General features: G+C 42.2%; 1 protein-coding gene across 1 annotated transcript in view; it reads left to right on the top strand.

The window, feature by feature from the left end:
• The window catches only part of ENPP3 (ectonucleotide pyrophosphatase/phosphodiesterase 3), a 68,833-nt gene extending 56,919 nt beyond the window's left edge, over positions 1-11,914 (top strand). Inside the window, exons 19-23 of the mRNA XM_082216103.1 lie at positions 5,158-5,296; positions 6,193-6,270; positions 6,445-6,577; positions 9,265-9,421; positions 11,319-11,914. Of these exons, the coding sequence (XP_082072229.1) occupies positions 5,158-5,296; positions 6,193-6,270; positions 6,445-6,577; positions 9,265-9,421; positions 11,319-11,489 (678 nt within the window). The 3' untranslated portion in view covers positions 11,490-11,914. The remainder of the gene's footprint in view (positions 1-5,157; positions 5,297-6,192; positions 6,271-6,444; positions 6,578-9,264; positions 9,422-11,318) is intronic.
• Positions 11,915-12,792: the final 878 nt, after the last annotated feature.

Raw genomic sequence — 12,792 nt, 5'->3', positions numbered from 1 at the left:
CTAGATGCTTCCCCATTTGGTCTTGGCCTTTTAACCTTAGAAAGAAGATCTGGGTCATTTACTGGGAGGCACATTGATATTATTTTACTATTTACCAACTATTAATTATGTTTATCTCTGCCTTTTTTATCTTCTGTAACATGTAGGGTCAGTGTCCTGTAATTTCAGCTTTTACGACTTTGAGAATTGTTTTCTGCTATAAATCAAGGGGCCCCTTGTCTAGGAAAAACATTACCAAGGTTGTAAACTGCTGGTCTTCTGCCTGGCTTGAAACTTTTGAAAATCTTTAAGCTCTCTTTAATATACAAGCCCTGATCAAACATTAATAAAATGCAGGCTTATGCCTGATGCCTCACCACCAGTTCCAGATGAACACCCAAGTAGGGAGAGTGCCTGTTGCCTTCAGGTTCTGTTTGTGGGCTTCCCATGGGCATTGGGTTGGCCACATAGCTGGACAATAATAGCCCTTTGGCCTGGACCAGCAGGGCTGTCACAGTCTGGGTTACGGGCAGTCGGAGTCCTGGCTTGGTACGTCGGGGCTGGGGTAGAGGTTGGGAAGCAGGAATCAGCAGTCCAGGGTCAGCAGTCCAGGGTTCAGGAAGCCAAGAGTCCATGAATCAGGAAACCAGGAGTCAGGAGGCCAAGAGTCAGGAAACCAGGAGTCAGGAAGCTGAGGGTCCAAGAGTCAGGATTCCAGGAGTCGGGAAGCCAAAGCACAGCTAGGTGGGTAGCATGTTGCCATGGCAAAGAGCCAGAGGGAAATGCTGGCCTTATATACTCCTCCTGGCCCTTGCCACCAGGTGCTAAGAGTCTTCTGTCATGCCTCACCTGCCCTAGTCCTGCGAGGCCCTACCAGTCACAGGGCCCAGCTCCTGCATGTACTCCTGACAAGTTCCATGTTATGAACCTCGCAAGCAGGGCAGGAGAGCAATTGCACTCTTCTGCTACTGTTCCCCCACAACTGATATTCAGAAGCACACTCCCTCTCTGATCTGTGGCAAACAAAACATACAGCATTCCCACCCGGCCTTCCTCTTTCTGCCTTGGCTCTCCCCTTCCTTCTGATCATTACCAGCACTTGTGAATCAGCGAAGGAGAATTGGATCAAACGGAAGGGCTCAGCCCTCTGGTCTGCTTTTCTGACATTACAGTGGTACCCCGGGTTACATACACTTCGGGTTACATACGCCTCAGGTTACAGACTCAGCTAACCCAGAAATATTACCTCAGGTTAAGAACTTTGCTTCAGGATGAGAACAGAAATCATGCTCCAGCGGTGTGGCAGCAGCAGCAACAACAGGAGGCCCCATTAGCTTAAGTGGTGCTTCAGGTTAAGAACAGTTTCAGGTTAAGAATGGACCTCTGGAACAAATTAAGTACTTAACCCGAGGTACCACTGTATCTGAGAGGACCCTAGAAGCAGTCCAGCAAAAGCAAATTTGCAGAGGTGGCACCAGAGGCTGCTGAGACCCCCTGCTTTAAAGCGGATGCTTCTTTGGCCACCCTCCAAGCTTCCTGGTGGCACTTTCACATACATGCAGCTCTGTTTTGGTCCTTATATCCACTCCCACAGAAACCATTGCCACAGAGCAGGCAAATGAGATGAGAGTTTGGAGAGGGTGGGGAGTGAGGGCTTTATGGGGCTATATCCAGCTTGCTGACCAGGGGTTTACTACTCCAGTTTTTTAAAAGCAGCATTTCAATAGTGGTAGTTTTATTTTCAATCCATTTCCTAGTGATTCCCAACATAGAATTTACTTTTTCCTCACAGCACACATAATGTTTTACCACATCCTGAAGTTGTATTTTTGATGGCAAATACAGTTCAATGTAACTTGTTGCCATTTATTTATTTATTTTCAATTCACCAAGCCTGGAAAGAACCGTTTGTAGCTCTTCATCATTCCTTTTTGTCTTTACTACCCTGAATTATTTACAGAACTATTATCTGCAAATGTGGCTGTTTCACTGTTCACTCCTAACCTTAGAAACAAGTTAAAAAGCACCAGTCTTAATAGACAGTGTCAGAGAAGTCAGAGAAGTTTCTTGCTTCTGATGTATTTAATTTTTTTTATGGTTGCCCTCAATGTTTTTAGTGACAATGTAATGTTTTAGCTAGATAATTTGAAGGGTTTGTTTTTTTTTCCAACACAGTGGAGAAAATATTCTAGATAGAGGTTTACAATGCTTTTCATAAGGTATGAAAAAGAAGCCAGCACTTCTTGAAGTGGGTGTGTACAAAAAGTTTTGATGCTGAGACATCAATAAACATGTCATTAGCTCTAGGAGTAAGGCTTTGAGTAGATGCTAAAACCTGATGGATACCAATAACTGCTATCTGTCCTTGTTATCTTTCAACAAGAGAGAATGGTAGCCTCCAGATATACTAGCAGCCTTCTAAAAAGAAGGCTCACCAGTTATTTTCTAGCTCCTACTGCGTGGTATTTGTTCTCCTTTTGCAGGCAGTGAAATCAAAAGAGCCTTAAAAGGAGATCCACATTATAGGATTTCTCTGGACTACCTGTTTATTCAGCATTCATACTGATTCACTTGTTCACTGTCAATCGTTCATTCATCTCACTAATGCCAGTGTATTTCCCTGTCACTTTCCTAACTGCAAAAAGTCTGCTTCTTTTAAAAAGTGGATTAATTGCGCTAGGGTGAGAAGGCCCTTTAAGTCGCTTTAATCGTACAAGCCTAAGTTTCCAGTATGTGTTTTAATCCCTTCTGCAAAATATTGCCAGACTAGAGGTGGCCACAATCAGGTTAGACCTACAAATGGAATCAAAATTATAGCAGAATCTCATGATAGACCAATTTTTGGTTACATTGAGATGTTTATACAATCCATTTTGATGAAGGAATACCACCATGAGGTGACATTTTCTGTTATTTTTTCCACAGTTACATATTCTCTATCTATCTGCCTACATCTAGTTTGGCCCTTAAGCAACAGGGGCATTGAAGTACCAGTGTTGGCTCAGAAATCCACCCCATTATTTTTTTTTGATAGCCAGCATATCCTGAGCTAGTCCCTTTAGGTTATAAAAAGCAGTTTGTCGTGAGTCAGTGAAATAGCAGAGTCAGTAGCCAGATTTCCTGAGGCAGTGATTTAGGGAAAAACTATGATTTTTCCCTCTGGCTGTTGGCAAAGTTTATGAGGAAAACCCCACCTCCTGAATAGGAAAGATTTGGTTGTACCGAGTCACCAACCCCTCCTACACACACACACACACACACACACACACACACATTCACTCACTCATAGACTCATTCACTCTTTTGAAAAGAAAGTAAACACCTTTGTGTTCCAGATTATTGAAATTGTCCTGCAGTGTATGATCTGTAATTGAGCCCCATGTTCTATTTTTTTTGTCATGAATGTGGCCTGCCAGACCTCTTAGATTGGCCCTCAGGATTCTCCTCAGGCCCTAATCCCACCCCACACCTTGTGCTGGCTCTGCTCGATGTCATCTTCAAATGTTTTTTTCCTGACTGAGATGTGCCCTTGACCCATGATAATGTCTCTTGCTTCCCTGCCTCACTGGGGATATGCACTATGTGTTGTGTTGTGTTGTGTTGTGTTGTGTTGTGTGTATATATGTTGTGTTTTGTGTGTGTGTATATTTGTGTAGTTGGACTGCAGTCTCCTCTACAAAAGCAAGAGTCCCATCCATTGCTCTGCCCATTTTCCTTTCTGGCCCCACCCACTTTCTGTTGGCCTATGTCCACCACTGACATGTGGCCCTCAGAAGGCTTTCCTACGAGGAGATTTGATTCATGGGACGCATACCACTTGGTTCCTCAACACTTGGTTACACTTCAGTTCCACGACTTTTCAGCTGAATGTCAGAAATCACCTCACTGAAAACTGTGGGCATTTGCTGTGGAAGTTCTGTCTATGGCTATTGCTTCATGTTGGGTCATTCACACATGCCACTCATTCCTGGATTGGTACATTCATGAGTCTGGTATAGAAATATGACTAGTTGGATGAGATTTTGAAAATGGGCCCATAACTGGTTGGTTTTTTAAAAAGTGCTGTATAAAGATAAAAAGGGCATTGAAGAACATCTGAACTGAGTAGGGTTTGCATCTCTGGATCAATGAGTTTGCGGGATCTTCTTTTTTTTAATGCCTCATTTATATATTTTCTTTTCTTCCTTATACCACTTAAGAAACACCAACACCACCCCTGGAAGTGGCTGAGTGATGGCCTGGCAGTCAAAAGCAACTGCTTCCAAATGCTGTAGTTAAAAGTCCCACAAAATGCAAATAAATTATGCCTCTTGACACATTGATTACTGTTTCCTGTTTAAAGCATGCTCTTCTTACCAAAGGCAGTGACTGTACTTTTCCTCTCGGTCTGACCTACCATACAGCTTGAACTAAGCATTATAAGAGACACCAGGCTGCCATTACTTTGCTTGCTGGTCTCTGCTTCTCATCAACTGACTGTTGGCTGGGTGTGTGTGGTGGGGCCAGGGGTGGCAGAGTAAGGCACAGCCCAATGACATAATGTTAAAGAAAATACCTAAGGAAAGGCACAGAACAGCAGAAATTCAGTGTCTCTGGCCCCATCTTTTTAAACTCTAAGATAAAGGTTGGTTTTTTTTTTTAATCATCTGAAAGTATTTCTGCTACAAGTTGAGGAAAGACAATTAACACATTGCCTTACTTGATTTTTTTTTTGTTTCTTTATTGTTTCTACACTGACAGAGGTCCTGGGGTTCCCTAGGGGGGGGGTTTCCCCCCAGTCCTACCTGCAGATCTTGAACCAAAGGAGGCCAGGAAGGCATACATGATGCAATTTCTGTGAAGCTCTAGTTTGAGTCACACATCTTAACTTGTTGATTAGAGCCAATAGGGCAAATGCCTTGCATCTTTAATCCAAAAGCTGCTTTGATCTTTGCTGCAACTGCTTTACATTGGGCTGACTTCCCCTCCTTCCTCCCCATCCATTATCAAAATGTTGAAGGACCAAGAAATAAACAGACTGGAAAGAAGGGCTAAAGTCCATTTCTATTTTTAGCACGGACATGATTCATTATAAAAATAGGAAAAGACAGAATCAATGAAAGCTAGGCTAGGAAGTCACAAAACTGTAGGTTAGCCACGACTGTGGGTGTAATACTCTCTCTTTCCCCCCCTTTCCAGGCGGGAGATGCATCTTCTCTTCCTCCCCCTGCTCCAGACTGTCTGCGGCCCGATGTTAGAATCCCTGAAGCTCAGAGCCAAAACTGCTCCAACTACCAGCCAGACCTGAACATCACCCACGGTTTCCTCTACCCTCCCAGTTAGTAGTTCTCTTTATATAGAAAAGATCATAATGTTGTAATCGGCTGGATGTGGCTGGGTGTTTAAAAACATATACACAACACTGAAACAACCCACTGGGGATAAGCATGGCATTAAAAAGGGAGAGGGGGGGGGTATTTCAGTGGTGTTTCTTTTGTGAAAGAATAGCTTTGCTATATTATAGTCACTGCCTTCTGTAGTACCAGACCACAAGGCTCCTCAAGTCATAGTCAAATATTTTTCTTCAACGGGCTTAGATTTACGTTGAGTAAGGAGATATGTAAACGTTGCATGGAAAGGAATCTGTTAGAAACCAGGCTCACAGTGATTCATTTGCACATAACATGGAGACATGGCTTGTTTTAACCATGCTTTGTTCATTGTACAATGAGGCAAGCAAACAAGCCACAGATTGTTTCTCCAAAGCTTGGTTTGTTTTCCAGTTGCTCCTGCCTTGTGCCTCTGTAGCTTGGTGAGCGTCTGGGGTGAGGTGGCCAAACAAGCCATTTTTAAGCAAGATGGTTGGTTTCTGGCATAACACCAGATAATAGTTAAAACAAGCCATGGTTCATAAGCCAACAACAAACCATGGCATCTCATTGTGCTTTGTTGCCAGAAAACCAATCATGGGAAAGGGCATGGTTGGCTGGCAGAAACCCTGAAGAGAAGAAATTCACTCTTTTGCTGCAGGGTCCACATGTATCTTTCTGTTACCACTATGTTTGATCCTATGTTTTCATGCAAGAGGGCAGAAAGGGTATTAAATAATAAAATTTAAGAGGTATTTTAATGAATAGATCCATCAGAATCGTAAACAAAATTGTGCTCAGTTTAAAATAATTTTGGTTTAGTTTTCATGACTTACAAACTATTAATCCCATTTCCCCCCCACAGACTTCAATTCAACTGCAGATGAACAATATGATGCTTTACTTACCAGCAACATTGTTCCCATGTACAAAGAATTCAAAAGTAAGTGCTTTCAGATAATGGCCTACACTTTGATATTGCATTATTTACCTGAGAGTTTATGCTTACATTCTGGCCTCTTCTGGTCTGTGTGGTCATGGGACAGAGAAGCCATACTGATTCAGCATAACAGCTCCCCTTGTAGCTGATTCTATCTCACTGTACTTTCAATTGCAGGATTATGGGATTACTTGCATAATACGCTGCTTCCAAAATATGCTACAGAGAGAAATGGGCTAAATGTGATCAGTGGGCCTATTTTTGATTATAATAGTGATGGACACTTTGATTCCCTTGATATCATTACACAGTAAGTAAAGAAAAAAGGTAACCAGTTTAAATGTTAGCATGTGGCACGAGTTTCATTTTTATTTATTCATTTAAATAACTTATATCCCACTCTTCTGTCAAGCATCACAGAATGGCTTACAAACAATAGCCAATCTGCCCAGAGTTTCCCAAACTTGGGTCTCCAGCTGTTTTTGGACTACAACTCCCATCATCTCTAGCTAGCAGGACCAGTGGTCAGGGATGATGGGAACTGTAGTCCATCATATATAGTCCATAAACAGCCAGAAACCCAAGTTTGGGAAACCCAGTGCTAGATTTTAAGTGAGTTACAGCAGGTGCTCAGGCACAAGTCAGCCAAGAAATCAAGTTACACTCTGTAGAATGACTGGCTGTATGTGAGCCAGCTGATACCAATGTCTGGCTTGAAAAGAATAGGCAGGTGTTTTGGCAAGGCAGCTGCGGCAATGCCTCTCCAGAGGGGTATAGGAGAATGTGATGCTAATGTCCAGTACAAAGATGAAGGTCTGCCAGGCTTGTATGCTGAGCACATTGTTTTATGGAAGTGAGTTGTGGGCACTGCCAGGAGCGACACCTCAATGCCTTCCACATGTGCTGCATCTGGAGGATTTCGGACATCACATTCCCACCATGTTCACATTCTTGTCTCAAAATGTCTACACTGGCTTAGTCATGTCCACAGAATGGAAGATGGCAGGACCCCTGAGGACGTGCTGTATGGGGAGCTGGCTTCAAGCACCAGGCCCATTGGCAGACCAGTTCTGCATTACAAAGATGTCTGCAAACATGACATGAAGGCTGGCAACATTCGCCTCACCATGTGAGAATCCCTTGCAGACGACTGCAGTGCCTGGAGACAGACAATCAGGTTGTACATCCATAGCAGGGAGCAGAGGAGGGATGTCTGCTGGAAGGAGCGCAGAGAGAAGAAATGCCATGGTGCATCTGCAGCAGCACAACTGGACGCCTTTAATCTGGCCCTGCTGCAACAAAACATGTCTCTCCTGTATTGGTATCTACAGCCACAGCAGGCACTGTAACTTTCCAGCAGTTTGACTTCACTCCCAAAGACACACTCCTCCATTGTCTCTCGAGACAAATGGATGCCAACGATCCAATGTGGGCCAGCTGATATCAGCATCTGGCTTGAATAGAATAGAATAATTCCAGCCTCACTCCCTGGATCTTTCCTCTGGGAACAACAGCTGCATTGCTAACCACAATTTACTTACAAATCAGGGGTGCCAACTTGAATGAAATATTGTGGGGGCCCAGGTAAGCCCCACCCCACATATTTGATCACATGATGCAGTGCACACACTATTTGAATGGGAATGCCCATCAACTTTGTGGGGGCCCGGCCCCCTCAAATATTTTATTGTAGGGGCTGAAGCCCCCATGGCCCCTAGGAGTTAGCTCCTATGCTGCAAATCAACAACAACAACAACAACAACAACAACAACAACAACAACAACAATATTTTATTATTTATACCCCACCCATCTGGCCGGGCCTCCCCAGCCACTCTGGGAAGCTTCCAACAAAATATTAAAATACAGTAATGCATCAAACATTAAAAGCTTCCCTAAAGAGGGCTGCCTTCAGATGTCTTCTGGAGTATGGAGTTCTGCTGATCTGTTTGATATGCTCTCTAATGGACGCAGGATAATTATTGCCAGCTGCCAGTTTTGTAAAGAATATTTGCAGGTTCTGGACAATTTGGCTATGCAAATAGGTTTATGGTCTGGGTTTTACTGGATTTGCTGTTTTCTAGGCTAGACTTGATGCCACATTTTTCAAATATGGTTTGGACAGAGGGAAAGAATTTCTGCCGCAATGTAGGTGGATGGATGAGATGACAGACTTGAGCTTCCTTCCAGTCAAAGGGCTTTAATATCCTGTCAGCCACACTGTGCTGTTTAAAAGCTTTTATAAACAGATCAAAATCTGTACAAAGTTAGTCATGGCAAGATAACCCTACCCACTTTTTGAAGAGAGAGCTCTTACAGGAATTACCCTATGCATTAAGGGACTGCATTTGCATGAGTATCTGTGACACTGCTTCAGTTTCAGCTAATGGAATCTTCTTTGTATGATTGATAAGAAAACTAATTCCAGGGGCATCAGAATTTTACTCTCACAGTTCCTTTTCAATTATTGTTTCTTGTTAAATGTTAATACAGTTTCAACTAAAAAAAAAATAGAAAATCAGTTAAATGCAATGAAAAGGCAGAGGTTTATTCTTTCAGCCTTTTGACCCCACATACAACCATGCACATCAAAGGAATTTTCCAATCTAAAAAACTGCTGAAATTGTATGCCTTTGTTGGTTAAAATTTTGGACAGAATATCAATCCACATTGATTCACAATTTCAATCCCATACCCACTTGCCTCAAGTAAACCCAACTGAATTAAATGGGAGTTACTTCTGAGTAAATATGTACAGGATTGTGCTGTCAGTTACTGAAACTGAAAATTGCTGGTTAAGTATATGCAGTATCTGTTATGCAACAGACAGTGTAATCCTACCTAATGAGTGCTGATTTCCTTCTGCTTCCAGTTTTGGAGCTATTCTCCATAATATTTCCACAGGGTAGGGTAATTTCATTGAATGAAATGGTATGAGTATAATTTTACAAAAAGTATAGATTTTGGTAAACAGCCTTTAATTGATCTCCTTTCACAGGCATGTAGGCAATTCACAGATCCCCATCCCAACCCATTACTTTGTTGTACTGACTAGCTGTGAGGACCAAACCAACACCCCACTGAGTTGCTCAGGCTCACTGAGTGTCCTGCCCTTCATCCTTCCTCATCGGCCCGACAACTCTGAGAGCTGTGGTGTAAGTATAACATCATTCACTTCACATGCCCCTGCTCTTCTTATTGGAGATGGGGTTTCTACAAATGTGGCCATCTGAGAAGTCTTTAGTGCCCAGTAAAAATCCAACACAAGGCCTAGAGATCATTTCAGTTGACTCTCAATGTACTGACAGTGATTGTGTTCAATATTAAATATTTTGGAAGAATTGCACATAAAGCACAAATTAGGTGACATATGCCCTCTGTTATTCTGACCACTTGTGACATAGTGGAGACTAAGGACTTATCTACACTTCCATTTTCCCACCGCTTTTCCCCAGGAAAAGCTGATCTTTAGTGCTGAAATGGTACAAACAGCAATTGGGTTTTAAGTGGAATGTTATTTGTTCTAATTTATCACTAAAGAGCAGGTTTCCCAGGGGAAAATGGTGGGGGGAAAGTAAAACTGTTCAAACCCATGCCTAGAATGCGTGGCACAAGTGGAAAATCACTTGGACAAGTGGAAGTGTGGATGAGCCCTAACAGAACAATTCTAACCCCTGATCTTCATTGCCTGCATGATTAGGAATGCACCACATCTGGAGGGCTACAATTCCCCAATTCCTGTGTTAGTATATATGCATGAAAGTCAGAGATGCAGTTTTGAATAAGCAGGAATTAGATTTTTAAATGGTTGCTAAAGAAGAGTTGTGCCAGTTGTGAACAGATGTAATTTATCTGAAGTGCATTGCCATCTCTTGCTTGGTTTATTGTATTTCTTGACTGTGGGCATCTGGGACACGCTGTCCAATTCTGCTCTCCAGTGAAACTGACACAGCTGGCAAAAAAGCGTTATCAGTTATGCCTCCCCATCACAATGCCCTAATGCTGGTTTATAAAGTAATACTTTCCTTTTGAAAAAGCACCAAGGCGGCATTGGAGGAGCGCCTCCACCCCCATCGTTCAGCCTGGACACTGAGATCCAGCGCCGAGGGCCTTCTGGCGGTTCCCTCATTGCGAGAAGTAAGGTTACAGGGAACCAGGCAGAGGGCCTTCTCGGTAGTGGTGCCTGCCCTGTGGAACGCCCTCCCACCAGATGTCAAAGCAATAAATAACTATTTTACAATTAAAAGACAACTGAAGGCAGCCCTCTTTAGGGAAGTTTTTTTATGTCTAATGCTGTACTGTTTTTAACATTCAGTTGGAAGCCGCCCAGAGTGGCTGGGGAAACCCAGCCAGATGAGTGGGGTATAAATAAATTATTATTATTATTATTATTATTATTATTATTATTATTATTATTGGAATTGGACAAGGCTTTTTTGCATCATTTAGTCTCAGGACAATGTAAGCCACATATAACTGGGTGTGCTTTGTAAGCGACTTCTCCTCCTCTAGCTGGAGTGGCTGTGGTGGCATTTAAAAGGAGAAAGGCATAACAGCTGGATGATGGTAATGCACAGTATCCAGAGGGGAGATATGCTGCTCAGTGGCTGTTCAAAGCATCTGAAAATGTGTATATGATTTCTGCTCCGATGGTCAGCATTTGGCATACTGATAAGCATTAACTAGGTAGTGCCAATAGCTGAAGTAAAAAAAGTAGTAGTTTTTGCTTGTAGCATTTGCCTTCAGCCTGCCCCTCCCTCTTCCCAAATATGGCATAAAGGACTTGCTGTGTTTGTTCATTCTGATAAGTCATAGCTCATTGTACTGTTGTAAGGAAACTGTTAAAAGATAGTGAACAAGTTCCAAGGGCAAAGGAAACATTCAGCAGATCGCCATGGCCTAGTTACCCCAGTCCACAGTGACAGAAATTTAATTAGGGAAAATAATAAAGTTGTAAGGCATTTGTATGCAGAAATTCCTTGCACTACTGCAACATTGTTTTTTTGCCTGCTGATGCACAATTGAAGTTCTTGTGTTTGTTTGCTTTGTCAGGATGGGCAGCCAGAATCACTGTGGGTTGAAGAAAGAATTCAGACTCATACAGCTCGTGTCCGTGATGTGGAGCTTCTGACGGGTCTGGATTTCTACCCAGAGAGAAATCAACCTCTGCCCGAAATCCTACAACTGAAGACATTTTTGCCAATATTTACAACTCTTTTTTAATGAGTGTGTGTAATTTATTATGTCTTGTTAAAATGGTTCCTTCCTTGCCAGTTGGAAAACCCGGAACACAAACCAATGCATGTTTACCTGGAAGCAGGGATGCGAGGATATGACAATTTTATTTCTTTTCTTTTTTTCCAATCTTAAATTGGGTTGTCCACATTTTGCAACAATTTGCTATTTTTCTTTTTAAAAAAGCCTCATGAAAATTCACCACATTTTAGTTCAAACATTTTTATAAACAGTTTTGACTCATGTACACATTTTGCAAGCAATTTCCCCTAATAGAATGCATTTTTGTAAACATTGTTTGGTTGGAGAACTACAATGGAAAATTCAGATAAGGGTGAATTGGAACGGATAAGCTGTATTTCGATATTGTTTGACAGATTGGGCTTTAAATAAACAAACAAACATGCAATGTATACTGGATCAAATTTATCCTCAATCCTTTCTCAGAGGTCAGTCACTTGTGTATTCAGTGGGAATGAGTGTGTTTAAGATTTCAGCCTCAATTGCAGATCTTCAGGCGATTAGGGTAGTAAATGACGACAGGAAAAATCTCTCCCAGCATTCCTACAGCTCCATGTTCCATGTGTTTTCCTGGAATTTCTCCCTCCCTCCCTCTCTCTTTTGATGGTACAAGGACTTCAGACTACATGAATCTACTGAATTTGAACTTTTAACATATGAATAAAATATAAAGATTTTAAAGCATTTTGTATCTAATAATAGAATGTGCCACTAAAATTATGAACAGGAACAAACTTGCAAAAGAAAGAAAGAAAGAGTTTCAGCTGCTGTCAAGAATATTGCTACATGTTATTGTGTTATCACGAGGGGCTGCACGCCTGTTCACTTCACTTGCCAACACCACCAAATTTGGGTATTTCCTAATCAGGACTCAGTCCCAACCCTTTAGTTGCAATATAGAGGCTAAAATGCCAGATATGCAACTGAATTCTTCAGTGTTCAGGTTCATATGCAGAGCTGTTGATTTTTGAGTCGGCATTCAACCCTTCAAAAAGTAGCTTCTTTGAATGCTGTGTTAACCTTGAAAGCTTAATTATTGTCAGGAGATGAACACAAATACATAAACATGAGTGCATACAGTGAACAGGCAGGGATTTTCCAATGCAGTACAGTCATACCTCGGGTTGAATGTGCTTTGGGATGAGCGGGTTCGAGTTGCGCTCCGTGGCAACCCGGAAGTAGCAGAGCACGTTACTTCCGGGTTTCGCTGCTCACGAATGTGCAGATGCTCAAAATGATGTCACGCGCATGCGCAGAAGCGGCAAAAAGT

The sequence above is a fragment of the Podarcis vaucheri genome, assembly GCF_965113315.1.
Source record: "Podarcis vaucheri genome assembly, chromosome: 3".
Taxonomy (NCBI): domain Eukaryota; kingdom Metazoa; phylum Chordata; class Lepidosauria; order Squamata; family Lacertidae; genus Podarcis; species Podarcis vaucheri.
The sequence above is the reverse complement of the archived record's forward strand: the minus strand, read 5'-3'. Positions and strand labels throughout refer to the sequence as shown.